The sequence below is a fragment of the Plectropomus leopardus genome, chromosome 23 (genome assembly GCF_026936395.1).
Source record: "Plectropomus leopardus strain MGB_pleo_1.0 chromosome 23, ASM2693639v1, whole genome shotgun sequence".
Taxonomy (NCBI): domain Eukaryota; kingdom Metazoa; phylum Chordata; class Actinopteri; order Perciformes; family Serranidae; genus Plectropomus; species Plectropomus leopardus.
The window spans coordinates 14,775,001-14,796,749 of record NC_142198.1 but is presented as its reverse complement, the minus strand read 5'-3'; the positions used below and the strand labels follow the sequence as shown (position 1 = coordinate 14,796,749).

The 21,749-nt window shown below is 39.1% G+C and overlaps 1 protein-coding gene across 1 annotated transcript in view; it reads right to left on the bottom strand.

Annotated features, from left to right (window-relative positions):
- The window catches only part of shroom4 (shroom family member 4), a 70,315-nt gene that overhangs the window by 40,607 nt on the left and 7,959 nt on the right, over window positions 1-21,749 (bottom strand). The window contains 1 exon segment of the mRNA XM_088073326.1: window positions 2,675-2,826. Within this exon segment, the coding sequence (XP_087929452.1) occupies window positions 2,675-2,826 (152 nt within the window).

The window sequence follows — 21,749 nt, the reverse complement described above, 5'->3', positions numbered from 1 at the left end:
GCAACTGCTACAGTTACATGTGGAGCACATATGGATGAATGATGCACACACATCTTAAGACACACACACATACACGCACACACAAACAGCGTTGGGAAAGCCCCTGCAAGTCAGACATGCAGCACATACCAGACACTGACACACACACAGTGGATTTAACTGGGTGGCACGCTCATAACCAGTTGCATTCCTTAACCTATCTCCGTGTGTCCATCTGTGTCTGAGTCTGTGTGAATCCATCTATACTGTAAGTGTGTGTGTGAACGCTGGCTCGTACGTGTGTGTCTAACAGCATTAGACAAGGGGTCCGCCTGCTGCAGAAACAGGAGCAGAAAACCCAGCAACGCTCTGACGGCTGGATTTGGTTTCAAAGCCAGAACAAGACGTGCTGCTGCCAAACAGCTGTCTGAAGCCGTCCAGTGGAGACAAAGTGAGAGTTCTGACACCAGTAAAATCTTCCACACTGGTTTCGAGACAGAGTCCAGCTGAATATTACAGAGAGTATCAATGTCAGGGAGGAAGAAAAGCTGAAAAAATAACAAAACTCATTTTTTCCTTTTCTGTTAAGTAAGTCATTTAAAACTTTTTTAACATATGCTGCATTTCCACCTATATCCACTAAGTGGCAACAACACAAGGTGTAAAGGAGGCTTAAGTTAATTAAATACATATTTTCTCACAAATTCAAGTAAGCAAAAGTGTATAAATATATATAATAACTGATGGTAGAGTCTATAAATAGGTCCCTTAATTGAGTCAGGAAAATCAAAAATAACATCTTGATGATAAGAAAGTGCTAAACTGAAAATGTTTCACAGAGATCAGCATATGTTTTAAACTTGAGCTGAGATGCTGTTACATCTGACCTCAGATCTGCCAGCCCAGCACCCTCTAATTCCCTCTTAAGACGCCAACTTGACTTGAGTTCACAGAGTGGAAATATTCCTACCATTAGTTCTGCTTCCTGAGCCAAAATACCAACGCTGGGCTGGGAGGAGCAGGGTGGGAAACGACTAAATATGTTTCCTTATTTCACCCACAGAGTGTCAGGGTGCATTAATTCAACAGTAAAGTCGCTCATATTCATATTCTGTATGAGTACTGGATCACATGACTGTGTGTGATGTGAAAGGGGTTGCTCAAGGTGACAAATCACCTGACTGTGCAAGCTTTGGAGCCACTTTCAGTGATTTTGGTTTTTATTACAGATGACTACAGCTGATTTTAGTAGAGAGAGAAAAAAAAAAATCTCTGATAAACTCACAGTACACTACCTACCAAGCACTAAATTATAAAGAACGTTAGAGACTGGCTGGGGAAACTGGTGCAGCATTTAACAGCTACAGAGCAAAATATTTCCTTCAGGAGTTTAAGTGAAAAGCAGAGCAAAGGAAAGTGTTTGGGTGGCCATAAATACAACTCTAAATCAATGTTAATTTAAAAAAATATATATATATAAGCCACTGTTCTTTTGTCTGCTAAAGAATACTCTGTGTCCTTGTAAACTTTGCAAGGCTATATTTAGTCAATTTTGTGGCCCCACAGTCGTCCAAACATAATGCAGCTTTAAAACCACACAGATTTTACAATTCTCAACCTTTTTCATCAGTTAGAGGTCCAATATTAAAGAAAAAATGTATTTTTTTTTTATGAATTTACTATTTAATAGTAAATTCAGAAACGGTGCCTTGAAACAAGTCATCAGGACATCAGTGAAGATTAAAGTATCTAAATATGTTTTAGTAGAAAACAAAAAATACAAATTTGAAACTGAAAATGAGCATACATGAGTTTTTAATATCTCATTGTACGGTCAATGGTTTTACAATAATTTCCACATTTTTTTCACATTTGCTCATGTTATGAGACCGTAAAAGAAATGTTTTTAAAAACATTAAATCCCAAGAACTCAGATTTTTCTTACTTTTACACACTTTTGTTCTCCTGGAAAATTGCCCAAACATTAGGTAAGATCCTATTGTAAGTAGTGACAACCCCTAATCCAGCAAGCTAATTTCTGGGTTTACTGTTGGTTGACAAATGTTTTCATAATATATTTTTCATCTGATTTTGTGTTTCCTAATTCTCTATAACAAGCGTTGCATGACACGTGGTGAGAATGGCCACAATAACAAGAAAAATACTGCAATTTTCATCTAAATGCAGGATTTATCTTCTTGTTGACTGTTTTTTAGATTTTGACGTCTTTTAGATTCAAATGCTATTCCGAATGATTACTAAAACACACACAATCCCAAACACCCACTCCTCCCTGCTCATCAGAGGTTATCAGCTTCACTTCTGAGACACCGTGGAGGTCAAAGGTTACTTCCTGTGAAACATTCTCGATCTGTGAAAGGCCGCCTTGATGTGTGTTTGCTAGCACATTCCTGACAGACCAGGAAAAGCACGATCACTGACTTCTCGTCTCCTCCCTCACCTTCCTTCCGACTTCAGCGAGTCAACGCCAAGCCATCTTTAGTGTCGGCAAGAGGAAGAAGAAAACGACATGCAACAAACACACATCCGTTTTTGGGAGACAAATATTCCCTTTGAAGTCATGAAAGTATTCAGGAGAAATATCTGTGTGCGTGCAGATATCTCAAGTGCGTGTCAACAAAGTATGAGCCCTTTGTGCATCTATTTCGCATTGTTGTCAAGTGGACGTGTTTACCTCCTGACTGCAAGCTTCAGTATCCGATACGATCCCTTGATGAGGATGAGGGCTTCCTGTCTGCTGCCGTAGAGGGCGGATCCATTTATGTTGATGAGCTCGTCGCCGACTTTCAGCTTCTTGCACAGTGCGGCTTTCCCTCCATCCTCGATCTGCGGACAAAGAATCGGTTGAGATAAAAGAGAAAAAGTTGGACGGCAAACAGAGGCACATTCAGATCAAGAAAAAGATCCACGGTGCCAAGCTGACTCCTTTTAAACCCGTTTTTGGAGACATTTTTGTTAAACTGTCTCTGTCCCCATGGCAACTGTGCCCTAACGAGCATCTCCAAAACAGCCTGAACCAAACAGAAACCCATTACATTCCTCTGTAATAGACTCTGTGTAAGTGTGTGTGTGTGTGTGTGTGTGTGTGTGTGTGTGTGTGTGTGTGTGTGTGTCTGTCGCAGTGCTGACTGCGGGTCACACAGTGGTGAGGCCTGTGTTGTTAATGCATTGCTGGGATTTTTCAGTGCGTGTTTTAAGTAACTGCAGAGGGGTGAAACATTGACGAGTGTGTTGTGCAGTGTGGTGTGAGGTTTGAGTCTGGACATAAATCACATCAAGGGAGAAAAAAAGGATGAAAGAAAGCAAGAAAAAGACAGGAACACACAGAGATGAAAGGGGTAACAGAATGGACCAATGACGGGAAAAAGATGCGCTCCAAACAAGACAAAAATTAGTGGTGGATATGATTAGGATATTTCTCAAAAAAGGAAAAGATGTAATGTGGTTTTATTCTAGTGTATTGTTAAAACAGCCTCACGCATAGAGAAAAGTTTTTAAAAACTGGTATATAATTGCAAGCAAGCAACCCAATTCTTCTCCATCTATGTGCAGAAATGCAACACTTCTGCGTGACACCACAAATAGATACTGATGGTTGAATTCAAAAAAGGATTTTGAGGCTTTTGCGGCCACTAAACCTGCCAAAATAATACCAGCATTTAAAAGCACCTGCAAAGAGTGAAATGCAATACAGAGTGACACAGGAGTTTATTTTCATCCACAAAAAAACTCCAACCTCATCCCAATTCTGGGAGAATGACTCCTGTCTCAAACGTTACGCACTGGTAATAACAGGTGTCAGACCAAGATTTTTCAGGCTGCCTTAAGTTTTGAGGAACGCCTGTGCACCTCGTCAGTCAGGACCTTTAGCTCCAAGTCAGCAAATTTTAGTTTTCTTTTTCTCTCCGTCATAGTTCTGCCAACTGGTTCTTGGCACATTGGTAACATTTATACTTTGCCACGTGGATAATTGCAATCAGACTTAATAAAGGGCTAATTGCACTCAGCTGCAAAACTTCACGGGCGTGTTGGCAAGTTAATATTACAGAATATCTTTTGTGAACAGGACCCGAGACTGGGTAGATAGCAGTTGCATGTGATGCAAAATCCATGGTGCAATCTTAACCACAGTACTCTGTGATTTTGGCAGTGTCTAAAATCTGTCATGGCCTTGATTGTACGGACTTAATGTTGCTTGAAGTACTGCAGTTTGTATTAAGAGATATTCAGTGCATTTCCATCCGCATGCTTTTACCCAATTTGCTCACAAAAAAACCTGAGCTGAAACACGGGAAATTCAAATGCAAAAAAAACCCCCAAAAACAGCAGACAGATGCACAATTATTGTACTCTCTCACATACAAGAAACTAATTCAACTAATTTGCAAAATGTACGTTAAATTCTTTTTTGCAGTGGCTATAAACCAAAAGTAAAAGCTGCAATGAATTCCCTGTCTTAAAACTGGTTTCATATTTTAGAAGGAATACCTTATGAAAGCTTTCTAACTCCGTGTACATTTTACATCTGAAATTGGGATAAACAAGAAGGCTATGAACGTAAAACTGTTGATATCAATGTAGGCAGTGATGAAGTGCTTTTTGGGAGGTGTCTAATTAGAGGAGAGAAACATTCTGGTGTGAGTATAAAGTGCTTTCAAAGGTTCATTTAATGGATGACTGATTCTATTAGTAGAGGGCTGGATTAAATGAATAATTTGGTTTTCCAGAAGTATTTTCTCTCATTTCACACTCAACAAAGAGCAAGTCAGATCCTATTTCAGGGGTCGCCAGGCAAGTTCGACTTTTTTTTTTTTAACCAACATCCCCTTCAGATATAAAACCCAGGTGACTTCCACCATTAACCCAGAATAAATCACATTTAAAGATGCTTCGGGGGCATATAAAAAGGAACATAATCCTGATTATACAGTGTGGAAATGCAGAGCAGGCGTGTCCCTCCCTCCATCATTCATTCATTCTTTCTCTTGCTGCAAAAATCAAAGGAATGCATGTCATGGAAACACAGGTTTGATTTTACGCTTTAAGGTTTTTACAGACGTGCAGCGGGGAACTTTGCCTTGCAAGCCAACTCAAACATAAATTGAGATCTTTCATATATTAACTTTCGGCCATGTTCTCTTGGGTCTAATGCTGTCACGAATTTCGACTTCAAAAGGTTCATATTTTAAAATTTGATCCAGCTCTAATACCACTAAAAACATGGAAAACCCCAAGGCAGGCAACCACATTCAAACCGGGCAGCTTTAACACAACTTTTGGTTTTGATGTCTTCTGTTGACAAATTCCTCAACCAGTTTAGGCAGACTGGGATCCAGGTCAAGACCTGGCTGATGAATTGACAATGCTGTCAAGTTTCTGGAAATCTGGCTTGGTTGTTGAGATTAGAGCGGTTAAACATCAGGGGCATTTGTTCAAACTGTTTTTGTCGTGAGTACTTTTACACAGAATTAAAATATTACACAGCAACATAGTATATTTACTAAACAAAGTCAATTCTCGTGAGCTTTTACAGCAGAGATAAAAGCATCATTCAATCACATTGTGCTGAATAGATGTCACGTCAACCTACCGCTTGCAACTGTTGCAAATTCACATCACTGCCAGAATGAATAGTTTTGACAGTGGCGATTAGTTCGCATTTTCATATTGTGTATTGTCTTGCTCCCAGTGTGCAAAGACTGAATTCCTTTATTCATCTTTCTTTTAACTTTATTCAAATTTAATCTGTATCAATACAGGCTCATTTTGTGGCTCACAAAAGGGCATTTCAGCCAAAAGACTGACACCTTGTGTTAATGGTACGCAATCAAGTGGCCTGTTAAAACTAAACCACAAAGTGCAAGGTACTGCTTTATTGTGCAATCAACACAACCCTGCAGGCATTTAAACAACATAAATTAGTAAATATGCAGCTCAAAAATAACTTCAACTCCATTCACATTCATGGTTAAAATGAGGCTTAAAATTGAGCTGTTTTCTATCATTTTTCATATTTTCCTCTACAGTGTGTAACATACAGCTCTATGATCAATTACTCACACTTGAGCTAAATTAGACATCATGATCTTATCTCACTTCTAGACAACCATAATATGTGGCCTGTGTAATGTGGTTTATTGCCTCTACTCCTAGTGGAAGGTGCTCCTATAATCAATTAAGCCAGAGTGTGTCTGAGTTATTATCTGGAGATGCATTAACAAAAAGAAGCATTTTAGGTGTCTTGACTGCTCATTTCCATCAGTGTTGACTGGGAAAAGACATATGTGGATGAAAGGAGGAGGGATAAAAATGAGACAAATACAAAGAGATAAAATGGCAGGTGAAGAAGATGAGGAGAAAGTATGAAAGGATATGAAATGAGGGTAAAAGAGACGAGAGAAAAGAAGGTAGAGAGGGTTTTATAAACTTAACCCCGGGGAGCAGGTATGCGGGGCATAATTAGAGAGAGGTAATAGGAGAGTTTATTATAGGCAGATGTGTGTTTTCTGTGTGTGTGGTTGATGAAGTCATTAACCAAAGCTCTCTTCTTCACACAGGATGGGTTGGAAGCTGTTCCCACACAGTATGAGTGAAGCACTGTGGTGGAAGAAGTACTCAGATCTCTTACTTGAGTAAAAGCAGAAAAACCACAGTCTAAAGATACTCTACTACTGAATTTGAAATGTTAGGTGCGCACTCCACTTGTAAAGCACTTTGAGCTGCATTTTACGTATAAAAAGGTGCTATAACATTAAATTATTAAGTAAAAGTGATTCACAAATGAATATATGTAAGAGCATTTTTAATGTTGTTATTTGTCAGTATGAAGCTAATTTTAGATTCTTGAAATACTGCTGGGTAGACTTATTGTATAGTACAGCATCATATCAAGTATATATATACATGTGTAAAAAAGTACAAGTATGATAGTAGCAGATGTTGTAATGTAATCCCCCACAACCCTTAAGAGGACAAGCAGTTATGGACAATGAATGAATGAAGCATGATGTTATGGCAGTAAATGGTAACTGTTAAATGGACTCCATTTATGCCTCATAAAAAGGTTACTTAAAGAAGTAACTGATGTTTGAACATTTGTGTGAATTAATTTATGGTGCATTTTATAATACAAATTCATTATGTTGCCCATGTTGATGGTGCTACACGTATGGTAAACTATACCATAGTTGTTCTACTTAAGATGTAAACACAGCTCTTGAATGGCAAAAAAAGCTTAAGAAAATGGGACTCAATCACATATCAGCTCTCAGTGCTGCTGAGTTTTTAGTATTTCCTAATCATTGGGTAACAAACTTCAACACACTCAGCATTATGAGATATTTTTCAAATACTGACAAGTTGGAAATAAACTGGCAAAAATCTGAACTGCCAGAAAACAGATAAACGTTCCTAACTCGGGGAAGAAAACAACTCGACTGATGCTAATTGATCAATAATGATTATCTATCCCATCATGGCTCTGTGTGATTTCTGTATGTGCTTAATAAAGCTCTTTTCAGCTGTTTCTGAGTTGGTTTCAGAAGGATTTGGTTCAGTTTCACTCTAGTCTGACCTACATGCCTGCACAGTGTGTGTGTGTGCCATGCTGCCGTGGGATGTCCAGACAGGGTGAGGTCACTCTAGGCACCGGGGAGACGGAGAAGAATGCCCTCTTTATGTGCAAACACACACACACACACCGGTCAGACACACCCTTTTATTTATAGATTTGAGTGGTGACTTCATGGACTCAAGTGTGTGTGTACAGTGGCATCGTGCCAGTTATTGTGCACTGGAAGAAAAACGGGAATCCCCATGCTGGTCACAGGTTGTCATCACTAAGGTATCACCTGACACACACACACATACACACTGCGAAGAGCATCGAACAACAGCCTCGTTATCAAAAACTGAAACGATCAGCTCCAGCCTGAAGATCATTAACAGTAGGGTACAAAACGATCCTGCAGTAGTGTGTGTGTGTGTGTGTGTGTGTGTGTGTGTGTGTGTGTGTGAGTGTGTGTGTTTGGGTGTGTATTCGTGCAGTTCTGACAGAAATGATTAACACAGCAAACATCTGCACTTCAATAATTAAACAGCAGGAATAGTTTCTTTAGAGTACATGTGTTTGTGTGTGTGTGTGTGTGTGTGTGTGTGTGTGTGTGTGTGTGTGTGTGTGTGTACCATTTCAAGGCAGGGCCTAAACATGTGCATGTGAAACCTCATATTACAGAAAGGTCGAGACAGAGAAAATTAGTAGTTCTTTGCTTTAAGAAAGTCTGAAAACGCAGCCATGTTTATATACATGTGCACCAGGAAAGCATGGGATGTCACACACACGCACGCACACACACACACACACACACACACACACACACACACACACACAGACATGCACACACACCAACACACACAAGAGAAGATGCTCAAAAACTTTGGCAGTGAATGCATTTCAGGAAAAGTCTTTGACTGTGAAGATATACAGCAATTTAGCTCACACACATATACATTTGTATACACACACACACACACACACACACACAACCGCTGGCAAGAAATAAAGTGACGGAAACAGTCTCTCATTTGTTTACATGAAGACATCCAGAGAATACAAGAGGATCTATGCAGGCCCTGGAAAAGTATTTTTACTCAAAGATCGGAATCAATGTGTCATATGTTTTAATGAAACAAGCTTAAAGAAGATAATTAAGAACACACACACACACACACACACACACACACACACACACACACACAGAGGGATACCCACTTTGCTTTATAATCTGATCTTATATGTTTACGTCTTTAAAAAGCCCTTATTCAGTCATTTAAATGTCACAGACAAGAAGCAACATCATATGTCTGCGTGCTTAAGTTTAGAAAAGTCGTCACTTGTGTATTTGTTATGTGGTACTTTGCAGCTGACATGATAAATAAACATCACTCTAGTGTAAATAATAACTACAGCTGAGGTGTCTTGTCTAATCTGAGGTAGATAAACATCTTTTTTTTGTTTATGAAATCATTAAATCTCCATTTCATGCTGCATTGCTTCCTTGTTTAGGCCTTTTAAAAAGCAGCTGACATTCAAATGACTTCATGCAGCCAAGAGTTATTACTTCATCCACTTGTGCTGTTTTAAAACATAAATCACGCCCGTCTCAAGAATACACAAAGTAAAGACACAAAATCAGCGCTTTTCCATGCACCTATGTAATTGAATTACAGTTGTTTTTCTGCAGTAACCTAATTATTTTAAAGGACATGTAAACAACAAAATAGTTTCCTGAATAAGGGTAGGGAATTAGAGAAACCCCTGGAAAACATGTACATGCATCCCTGTATTCGAAATAACTCAATTCAAGTTAATTTTCTTTTCATAGCACAAAAACCCACAAAAAATGATAACATGGCACTTTAGTTAAACTAAACCCTTTAAATATAAATAAGTTGGTTTCAACAGCTAAACATTAAACTAGTTTAAGAATTCAGACATATGAAATTGCCAAGTGGAAAAAGCTATTTTGGGGCTATCATGTCTACAACGTGGACGGACATTAAAATGTCCCAAGAACTAAAGATACACCATGCACAACCGTGCCTCTCTCCTAAGTGCCGGCCAGTACAGGAAACCACAGTGAACCAAACATGCAAAATGAGTAGTCTGCTCTTTTTTTTTTTTTAAAGCTGTCAATAAACCTGAGTATCCTGGTGTATGCTTGATTTATTTTCACAATAAAATGTCCTTATTAAGAACAAAAGACAAATTGCCTTAAAAATATCTAGTTTCACAATAAAAATCCAAAGTATAAGACTATACATAAAAATGGAACTGTGATACATGAATTACAACACAAGATGCATTTTGAGTAAGAAACCTCAGATTATCAAGGCTTCTCTTCCATTGCAACCGCACCTTAGGCTCATGGGTATTGTAGTATTCAGAGAAGGGCTGCAAATGGTAAGAACTTTCCTAAATTGATTTTTGGCAAAATTAATGATGGATTAATCAATTAATCGTTATTTAAAAAAAAAAAAAAACATAAAAACTTTGCTTATTTCAAACACCACTTAACGCATTTTTCCTCAATCACAGCTCACAGTAACATACTGCATACACTTTGACAGTAGTGCACAGCCTATCAACTGATTATTTAAATATAAATATTTAAATGTTGTTACTCTTAATTCAGAGCCATTAATAAAAGAAGAAATAGGAATTGAGAGAGAGAAAACACTCAACAGTGTCCGACTCCTGGCCGTCAGCTTGGTGCGTCTAAATGGAGCCATCAGCCTGACAGGTCAACACATGCTCTGAGACCCTGCAGGAACCCCCTCGGCCTCGTGTGGCCCCCCAGGACAAAGACTCTGGGGGAAGGGAGGAGGAAAAGAAGCTCCCAGGACCCCCTGCTGCACACCGGCTTCATGCTCTTACTATTGTCTGCGCTGCCACCGTTCAGCTCCCAAACATAATGTCTCAACCAAGAGATGAATTTGGAAACGGTGGTTTGCAACATGGAAATATGGCTAAGCAGCCGGAGGTCGATGCTGCCAGCTCTGAAGGTAGAGGCCAGTTTCTCCCACATGTCCTGTTTCGATAGTGTTTGAATTCACCTTAATTTCCACTTCTGGTGCAGAACTGCTTATAGTAGAAGTCTGAGTCACTCTGTGTTTGACCTACTCTCCAGAATGAGGTCGAAGACTTTGAATGCAAGAACTACTGCAACTTGTGCGTGGGAGGAGCAAGGCACCATCAGCTCCAGGGGTGGAGGTACAATTCCCTGTGACGCCCCCATCAGTTCTTGGCAGCAGCTGGAAGTTTCTCATTTTTTATTTATTTCATAATTTCCATTTGAATCAAGGATCAAAGAGCGGAGATACAGTTGCTTGAGCCATTAATGGGTACTTTGAGTCTAAAAAATTCCCAAAAGGCGAAAGAAGCCAGTTAGAGCATCAAAAAGGAAATAAAGAAGAAAAAAAGGCAAGCAATTTGATAATGTCACCTGGCTTTTAAGGGTAACTGTGATAGGCATTTTTCAGTTTTTTCTGACATTTTATACACAAAATCATCACTCTGAGAGAATAATCTGAAGATTCAATGATAAATTAAAGCCTTAAATCACAGTTAATTGTAGTGTTAAAAGAGGTGAAAAGGTAAAAAGGATCTACTCCTGCATTGGTTAATTTGAGGTCAAAGACAATGAGCAATTACGCTCCTAACTACCTAACTAACAGCAGCTGTTACTACCAAATTTAAGGATTACATTCCCTGTGTGGCTCTACAGGTAGAGCAAGGCACCTTCTATCTCCAAATTCTTCCACTCTAACAGCTGCTATTCTCTATTTGGCAGATGCACTTAACCACACATGACAAATAAGCTCTCTTCTGCGCTCTCAGGAACACACACCCTCCATCAACCTCTGCCCTCCAGTCTGAGCCTTGTGAGCTTCTCCTCCCTTCCTCACACCCACGCTCACACAAGGCCCTCTTTATCAGGGCAGGAGGAGGGGAACGGCATGGATGGAAAAAGAAAAAAGCTCCCACGCTCACACCAAAAGCACCAACAGCTTGATGTGTGTGTTTGCATGTATACCGCTGTCTAAGTCCACCAATCCCTGATGTGGCAACTGTTGGGGTGTGTTGTCCTTAAACAGCCTGCCATGGGAGTCATTAAAGATAATGATGCCCCAGATGGAGAAGCCTTTTCTGGGTGTAGTTTGCAGTATTGTGGCCCCATCCACCAGCAGGTCAGTTTGGTTTCGGTTCAGTTTATTTCGATCGTCTTTTTTTTGTTTGTTTCTATTGTAAGTTGTGGATGTCACCTTAAATACCTTCGTCAGCCCTCTGCTTGGGGTACCTAGCCCATAGATCCAGGACTAAAAGGTGGAGCTAGAAACCCTGATTGGTCAGTCAGAGAATCAACACTCGGAGCTCAGGACTGAGTCATATGGCTGGTTTAACCACTGTTCATACGGTGACAAGTTTTTCATATATTAGTAGTATTAACTATAAAATGACAGGATGTTTCACAGCTGTAGACTGAGAAAAAAAAGAGTTTAAAGGGCTGACTGCCGGCGACGTTTAAGGTGGTATGTTTACTTGTAATGTTACTCAGTTCATGAGATGACGACATGAATTCATCAACATACCTTAGATTTGAATATGACAAATTTGACCAGTCCATCTGTTTTTACTGCCTCACTTGGATTATATGAGTGGCATATGTTCTAATCCTCACTGGGAGAAAAATAACATGTTGGAGCAGTGTCTGACATACTCGGGCAGCAATGAACCCCTGCTCTTACCTGAGAAGAAGTCGATGCATAAACCCCCTGTTTTCAAATATGCCACTGAGGAAGACGCTGACTGCAGCCTGCAGCCCCATTCTGTGGACAATAAACGGGGTGCAGACTTCACTCTGTATCACCGGTGAACAAGGAAATACAGCAAGTGCTGCTGGACATAGCAGTGAGTAACAACTCCGCCCACATGTAAGAGTACTGTCTGCGGTAGAAACGGGGTCTAGGTACCTGTTCGCAGGTGTTATTTTTTGTCCCAGACGGTCTATAAACTGAAAGCCTTTAATGGAAACCAGCTTTTACAGAAGTGGAAACCTCTGGTCATTGACACAGTAGGATCAAATTCAATATCTGAGTGACAACAGAGAGGAGAGAAGAGGAGAGGAGAGGAGACTAAAAATTGAGGAGGATGAGGAATGAAGAGAGTAGAGAAAAGAAAGGAGAAGAAGGAGAGGAGGGTTGTAAAGTAGGGAGGGAAAAAATAAAGCAAAAGGAGATGAGAAAGGAAACAAAGAGAAAGGGAGGGAGAGGAGAGTAATGAAATTGAAGAAGAAAAGAGGGAAGGAGAGGAGATGAAAACAAGAAAAGGGTAAGATGGACGAGAGATAGAGAAAAGAAGAGGAATGGATAGAAAAAAAAGGAGACAAGGAGAGTAAAGGAGATGAGAGATGACTGGTAAAAGCAGGTTAAGTAAAATAAATAACAAAAGAAGACAAGAAAGGAAAAGCTTCAGATACAAAGAAAACAATTTCCCACCAACTTTCTGTTTTTGACTAATCAATCGTCTATACTAATTACTTAACTTCCAGAGTTTCATTTATGAAACCACAGACACATCCTGTGGTTCAGTCACATGGGTGAACACCAACATGTGAGCAAACGCTCACCCGCTTGTGAACATAAGTCATCTTTCTTTCTCTCCCTCCCTCTCTTTCTCAGGTTAACAGTGCATGTTTTGTTTCATCCAGAGGAGGAATGCCTCTCCGTGTTTTTACATTCCCTCGTTCTGTTTGCCTCTCGTGGCTTCGTCCAACAGACTTCCCTTCATCGAGATGGACCAGTGGCCTCCACACGGTCACACTTCTTACTTCACCCATCCTCACGCTGCTCTCCATTAACATCCATTATGTTACACAAATAGAAACTATTGTTAAAGGACTGCCTTGTGACATGTAAAAACAATGGTTATTTAATACTTTTTCTTCTTTATGGCCCCTATATGCAACTCGGAAGGTTTTTTAGAGGATTGAACTTGGTTTTTTTGTTTTTCCATAACTGCAGATTAGGGCTGCGTGATATGGCTTTAAAATAATATTGCGATATTTTAAGGCTATATCGCAGTACATGATATAATTATCTCAATATTTTTTAAATGTCCCTGTTAACTACTAAAATACAAAATTATTAAATGAACTGCAGTTACAATAAAGTTAAATAAAGTAGCTAATGTCATATAATTAAGTTGAACACACTACTGTTATAATTACATTTAATAAAATATGGTTATGAGAAAGTTAAAAAAAAGTACTTTTATAATGAAAATTTAAAAAGTATTGCTATAATTAAATAAATCACAGTGGATCCCATCCATTGTTTTTTTTTTTTTCCTGAAGGACTTTTATACCAACTTGCTCTCCTTTGTAAAAAAGGTACAATCGCAAACCCTAACCCTGTAATATTATGTTGTGTCCACTTGACATTTATTAAAAACAATTCAAGCATTCCTCCTCTTATATACATACTGTATGTAAACACTTGAGCCGACTCAGTGGTTTCTTGTGTTTGTTTTTAATCCAGAATATTTTCAGCAATTATTCAAAATGTGCCGCTGACGCTTACTGGTGGGTCTCCCCACTCGTATATTTTTATTAGCCGCAGTCCAGCGACAAGACTAAATATCTTAAATTCAAATTAAAAAGCCCCCCCCCAACACACTCTCGCTTGAAGAGGTGCCAAATATGTAGCAATAATTGTTTTCTGTTCCCCCAGTTTGGGCGCCTTATATATTCAGGGGGACTCACCAAAGTGACAACGTATTTAGAAATAAAGAGCTTGAAGAGCAGCTAACATGCCGGATGCATCAAAAGTGTCATAATGAACGCCCACAAGAGCTTTAAACTTATATTTCCTAAATTCATACTGAATTTTAAGAGGGTAAATTGAGAATGCATAAAGAATGGAGTATTTAGTGCTCAATATCATTTTTTCATTTTTAATTTTGTTGGCTTCTAAAACATGAAAACCTGTACCTATTTAAGCCTATAAAACTAGTTTTCACCACTAAAAATGAATTTGAATGGCTGGAAGTTAAGAGTGAGGTTACAGAGGCCCCTTCCCAGCAAGAAAATACCGCTCAACGTGGATGAACAAAAGTAACCGCATTACAAAGAAAACAGACGTCAGTGTGCCGCCCACAGTGTTTGATTGACAGGTAATGTTTGGGAAATCCAGCGCAGAAACCAAACTGCTTCACACCAAAGCTGTTCTTACCACCTTAAGCTCCAGTAATGCCATTAAAATCTGACTTAATCTATGAAAACAAGCTCCTCATTACAGACTGCGAGCTGTCGGCCACATCAAGGCTCTGCTACCCAGAATGCTTAGCGAAGGAGCACATGCAGCAACCCTGCAGGCAACCTGAAGACACGTCAAACTGTCAGACCTTAACCCTCAGCAGTCATCCACATCTATACATCATAAAAACACACACTCCAACTCCCATAATCCACCACAACAACCCCCAACACACACTCACATACACACAACTGGGTCTTTCTATCCACCATAAGCCTGACACTCAAACAGTGACACTTAACCTCGCTCACACACTCAAGTGACTGTCACAGAGACAATACACACTCTCTGGCAGTGTGATATTTTGGTTGTCACATGCACTCACACAGAAATGTGTGTATATGTACACACCAAAAGGGGAAAAAGTCCATTTTGGGATTGGATTAGTGCTCTCGGGGTTGATATGGGGACGACACAAATACACAAATGAAATCAGTTAATCTCTGAGAGGTTTTATGAGGACACTTGGAGGCTGCAAGCTAATAGAAACACATGAAAACAAAAATAAACACAAAAGCAAACAGCCTTCTGGTCTGGTTATGCAATTTAGGACATTTGATCTAGAAAAATATTACATGTACTGAAACAAGAAAACAATCTTTACAGGATTGTTTAATATACATGAAGATATATTTGGATGCAAAAATAGCAGACACTGCATTTTTTCTGAGTTCCAATCATAGATTCCCCACGACGACAAGAGATTCATTTAGTACTTTTTTTCCCGCAGCAGTAAACAGACAGGAAACTAACAACTACACTAAAAAGTAAGATGAATATGAAGCTTTACATATGCAAAAATGTATAAATAAAGACTATACAAATCTCTTTTCTAAATTCACAGACGTCTCAGTTTAAATAGTTCAAATTCCCTGTTAAAAGTAAGCTAAGGAACAGCTAGTTAGCAGTATAAAGGTAGCATGACCGACAGCCATGATTATAAGAGTAAGACCAACGCTGAAAAACACCAGAATTTTCCTTGAAAGTAAATGTGACCATGTCTCATGATATTGACTTTAGCTTGTAAAGTCCAGCCTCAAGCGACTTATTTCATCTTTTTATGGTTATTCAATTATTGGGATGGTGTGTGACAATTAAAATGTATGCACTACACACACACACAAACACACCCCTGACTGTGCGTTTCTGGTGGAATATGGAAGCCATTAGATCCGGTGACCAGCGCTGACAATAGCGCAGGTTTAAAGGTCAGCGACCTGGTGACGGACTGGATTGATCCATCAATGTCATATGTGTGTGTGAGTGTGCATGCATGTTAGTGCGTCCTCTTTATCTCACACAGACACAAACGCGCACACACTGAAATAGGGGTGAAACATTAACTTCTTATTGTGCACTGAATGACCTTGCCCTCCCCACTGAAATCTGCCTCGAGACATGAGAGGGTGCATTGTGTGTATTTTTACTTTCCGTTAGATCAAAGCTGCTAAGTCAGCTTTCAAACTCCCCATATTTTATCTGGGCTCCCACTCAAGTATTTTTATGAGAGTCATAATGTATCAAAGTGGAAAAGTTGAGGCCAAAAATTGATCAAAAGTATCTGACATTTAGAGATGAAAATGCATGGAATAGATACTGATGTCACACTAAATTCAGTCTTTTCTACATGGTAGCTGTTTTCTTTAAACATCCCCCAAATTTTCCACCTGCTTCACATACATATAGCTAGCTGTAAAGCAATCAGTACTCCGCTTTGTTTTTATTGTTAGGTGAAACCGCTCATTAGTTGACAATTATTTACTTTTATGATGATTGCATACCAAAAATGTCATCAGTGTTTAAGATCCAGAAAGCCACAGACATATTATGAGTATATTAACATCACTCATCTTTGATTAACACCTGCCACTGAAAAACAAACAGAAACCACTTGAGGAAATTTACCTGAAAGGACCTTTAAGCTAACTGACATTCCTGTCTCTTTGTTTATTTGTCTTAAGGCCAAGACGTTTATTATGAGTGATGCTTGGAATAGTTTTGGTTGTTTTGCAAGAGACATTTCAGTCTGTGCTGTTTTATTAAGCTTTTTTAATCAAAATGTGATGACAGTTTTTGAGTTGTTTGCTCATGCTGTCAGTACACTAGAGCCTTTTAATAAATATAAGAACTTTTGCCTAAATATAGCCAAAGGTACCCTGTGGGGTTTGGGACAGCGTGGGGTGCTATGGTAGCAGTGTTTTTTGTATCTCATCAACAGTCAGAAGTCATGTTTAGTGCTAATTTTAATGGAATTTCCAGAAAATCAGCAAAAGCAAATCCAGATTAATGTGTTTTTCCATCCAATGCTTAACATTAGGATTTGGATGAATTAAGAGAAACAGTAAGTAGCATTATTTCTCCAGTCAGGTGCAATTGATATATTGCAGAAAATGAAGGAGCAATGTAGCAAAAAGAGTGTCAGTCGAACCTCAAACCAACAAAAACAACATGGAAAACGTGTTGGAAATATGGCATTTATGTTTTTTTTTCATGCATTAAAAGGAATACCTCACCTCCAAAATGACCATTTGTACTTCAGTGACTCAGATGACAAGGTGAACAAAGAATCAGAGAATTCTTGATAAATTGAAGTCATAGGGGTCCACGATTAACGATAAAACTATATTAAAACATCCATTTACAATCACTCACAAAACTTCATCCAGTCATATGCTCAGTTCTTCCCAAACAGACAGCGCTTTCTCATGAGAAGCGTAGCAGACAGGAAAAGTTCTTTTTTATAGCCAGACTTCATTGACAAAAACAGTAATTTACCTCACTGAAAACAGGAGTTGCTGATCTGCCACTGCCTATATCAGTGGTTTTGTGCGTAATTGTGTATCTTTGGTGTTTTAATGGTTAGTTTAGATTAACCAAAGTCAAACAACACAAACTATTGATTGAGCCAGTAGAAGACCAGCAGTTCCTGTGCTCAGAGAGGGAAAAATTATAAATATTTAAATAATATAAAATATTTTTTTATATAAAATATATAAATATTTGTCATTTAAATCTGACTGAAGAAAGCATGGACTAGTTTCACTTTCAGGTTAATCTTAAATACTAGGTTTTTAGCAAAAAATGTACATGTTTGGAAGTGATGAGCATATGACAAGATAAATGAGACTTGGATTATACTGCACAAGTTGTGTGCAAGTTTGTAAACAGATGTTTTGAGATAGTTTTGATGTTATTTATCGCAAGCGCCCTTTACTTTAATTCATCAAGATTTTTTTCTGGTTTGGGATTCTTGATTCGCTGGCAGCACGTAAGAAGTTTTCTTCAAAAACACGTGGTGAGTAACTGATAAAAAAAAGGTCACTGGGGGGGCAAAGTATTCCTTTGACATTTGTTTCGAGAACATCATGATGTATTCGCCGCTTAAGTGTATTTCCATAACACTTCATTGTATTTGCCATTGATTGATACACCAAATTTTCCACCTCAGCCACGCATTATAACTTTTGCAAGCATTTGAATGTTGACTGGTGTTTCCACTCAGATGTTTTTCTGCGCAAATTAAAAATGCACATAATACAATTGAATTGCTAGCAGTAAGATGCCAAAAAAAAGTAGTAGCTTGCCAGAGAAAAGAGCCAGGGCAGAAGAAAAGATGCCATCAGTGCAGGTTGCAAAATATATTGTCTTTGATTAAGTTTTATAAGGGAGGAAACGCATAATACACATTATGTGTTTTGATGAGAAACTCTGATGTAAACATTGTTACTGATAAAACAACTCCACTGGGCTTCAAAACAAATGTTAGGACAGGGAGTTTTGTAACTTAGTGTAGATGGTCAAAAGGTTATTTTGAGATACAAATTCAGTCAATAAAAACACAGTTATGAGCTCAAAGTCCCATAAATGCAGACAAAAAAACAGGAAAGCATCAATCTGGCAGCTGAGTCCAGACATCTGAAACCTTTTACTCCTTCTTCCCTGGCTATCCTTTCCCCTCCACCTCCTCTATCTTTTGATCTATTATCTCTCCATCCACCTATTATCCATCTATCAGCCTACAGCTAAAACACAACCCCCGCTCAACTTTTTCTATTCTAATCAACTCGTCTTTCTTTTTCCCATATCTTCATGCATTACACACCCTGTCTTTGTCTTTTCTCTTCATTCTTCATTCACCTTTTTATCCTCCTTAATCCACATTCTTCCTCTGTCCTCCTTACATTTCTATCCGTCTGTCTGTCCCAGTTCATGCATTCCTACTACATTTCACTTTACCATCAATCCCAATCACACCACTCCACTGTAATGCAAACTCAGTGTGGATGCTTCAGTTTGAGCTCTGAGTGTCTTATTTTCACATGAAAAAAAAAACAGCAGAAAAATATACTTGGGTGCCCTTTTAATGTTTTTTAAGCACTTTTGTTTAAACTTTAACTTGTTTTTTTTACAGGTAAAAGGGAGATTTATTTCTATTACTGTACACACATGCTTTTCTTAAAAAGAAGTATTTCAGCAGAGGTAATGAGCCTCTGACAAAGTCAGAAACAGAAGGAGGTTGATTCATTTAGCAAAATCGGCACTAAAAAGCTTTTCTGACACATTTAAACATGTGAATATGTATTCTTTCTGTTCTTTAAAGAAATACATTATCCCATAGCCCCCTAAGTATCAGTGAGATTTTGTTATTCTGTCATTAGGAGTTAATCACATCAAAATTGTTTAATTAGTCTAGATTTCAGTAGTTTTTGTATCCCACAGCGGTTAAAAAATGCCATTTCAGAGGCTTTCTTTCGTTATGAAATTCAAGCACCGACACTAAACCTCTCTTATTAAAGGGAAGAGAGACGCTGAATATTGATTATCAGCAGCTTTAATCAGCTTACAGAAACCCAAACCAGCCAAAATCACTTAAACCCTAGACATGAATAAACAATTTGGGCAAACTCCTCATAAATCCCAACCACCAAAAATGCAACACACCCACAATCCCCCTCCACCCTGCACCCACAAATTTTGGTTCCCCACTCAGAGGTTCCATTCGTCCCACTTCCAACAAGGAGAGAACGTGAAGGAAGTTCTGACTCGCAAAATCCCACTTAACATCCCCCCAAGTCACCCTGCTCGCCTGTCAAGGTCTGGAGTCAGGGAGAGATGTCGGGACGAAAGGATGTTTCCGTCAGACGCCACCAAAGACAGATGGGAGGGACGACGACGAGAGAAGATCCAGTAAACAAAGAGAGTTTTGTGTCATTTTAGACCGCAATCTGGTGTCGACTTGCCAGGGTAGCCACGAGAGTGGACCACATTGCATGGTGGAATGTGTGTGTGTGTGTGTTTGTGTGCAGTACATTCTTTGGTTTGGGGCATGGCTACGTTGCAATAAACTGTAAACATATAAACATAGACGCACAGAGAACACACAAATTATGCACCGTAACAGCCCCGCTTAATCTGACATAATAGCTCGGAAACTGCTTCTATGTCAAAGTGTTAGACGAAATAGCTGCAGTGCGGTTGGTGGAAAATGTAATAAAGAAAAATAAGGTGGGATTAAAAAAGCAGGATAATTGAGTCTTTAGATGTTATAACAACATCGGACAACAAGGACTAAACAGCAGTACCTATACAACACAGAAATTCTGTGTTGGTCTGGTGTAAGAGCTTAAACTGCTATGATTATGACACGCAAATAATCTACATCAGAAACCTGCGCTGTGCATCATGCCAACTCATATTGCATAAGTAATAATTATTATGTTTAGATGTTTAGAAACAGCTTAACTGAGCCAGTAGGGTCTGGTGGGGGTGGGGTGGGGGTGGTACACATTGTTTGTTTACAAAAAAGTTAATTTGTTTTTTGGGGTGACAAGAGGAGACACGGCAGAGTTAGTCTCAATATGGAAACATTTTGGATTTGGAGCCAATGCTTCTTAACAGAAGTCCATATTTAATGGATTCAGTGTGGACATAGAGCTCTGATGTTGCACGATGTTACGCGATATTCAGACGCTCGGTTGTTGGTGGTACACAGTGTCATTGTGTTTTAATCAGGAGCGGCTGCTGAGCCAAGTGTGACTAGATGTAGAGGTGAAATTCTGTATACCAGTCCGGTCTGGTGTTTGGCTTAATGTCGAACTGGTCTGAAAATTTTTACCTGGTTGTACAGATGTTAAGAGAAAGACGTAGTTGTGTGAAGATTTTTTTTTTAAAGAGAGCCTGAGAGAGTGGATCAAATCCAGTACACTTTCACATGGTCACACCTGTCTAACTACAAAGTAAAGTGCACCTGACGGTTGGTTTAAGTTGCAGGCCTCCTGAAAGGGGAAGAACTCTGGGTTGAAACAAAGCCACTAAATTTATTTCACAGCATAGATATCTTCTGAAACACACTTCTGAATTCTTTTTTATGTTGTCTTGCTATTGAGTTGAAAAAATTAAATGAGCCCTCCTGTGAGGGTTACCCTGCACTCACCGCTTCAAGAGAAAACCCCAAACTGCAAGTTAAAATTTGCACATCAGCAGAACACAAAACCTAACAAGGGTTTCAAAAAGCTGTTCTGCAGCACATCAAGATGCAATTTTGGTGTAATGTGAGAAAAAAAGAAAACATGGCTGGGGTGTGTGTTGTGTGAGTGTGTGTTTTGCCCCCCAGTGAGAGGGTAAAAGGCAGAGTGTCGGACAAAAACAATAACAACTGCAGCAGCCTCAGGTCGGGACTTCTGCACCCCCATCACACACACTCACTAAATACAACAAAACAAAACACAATTCAACTATGACATACATCTCCCATGTATCTTATCCACTTTTTTTCACGACACACACACATAACAAACACACACACTGCAATAATGTTGCATGTGTTTGAAGGTCACGGTGCTGATGAACACAAAGAGAGGTTGTTATTTCAGTGT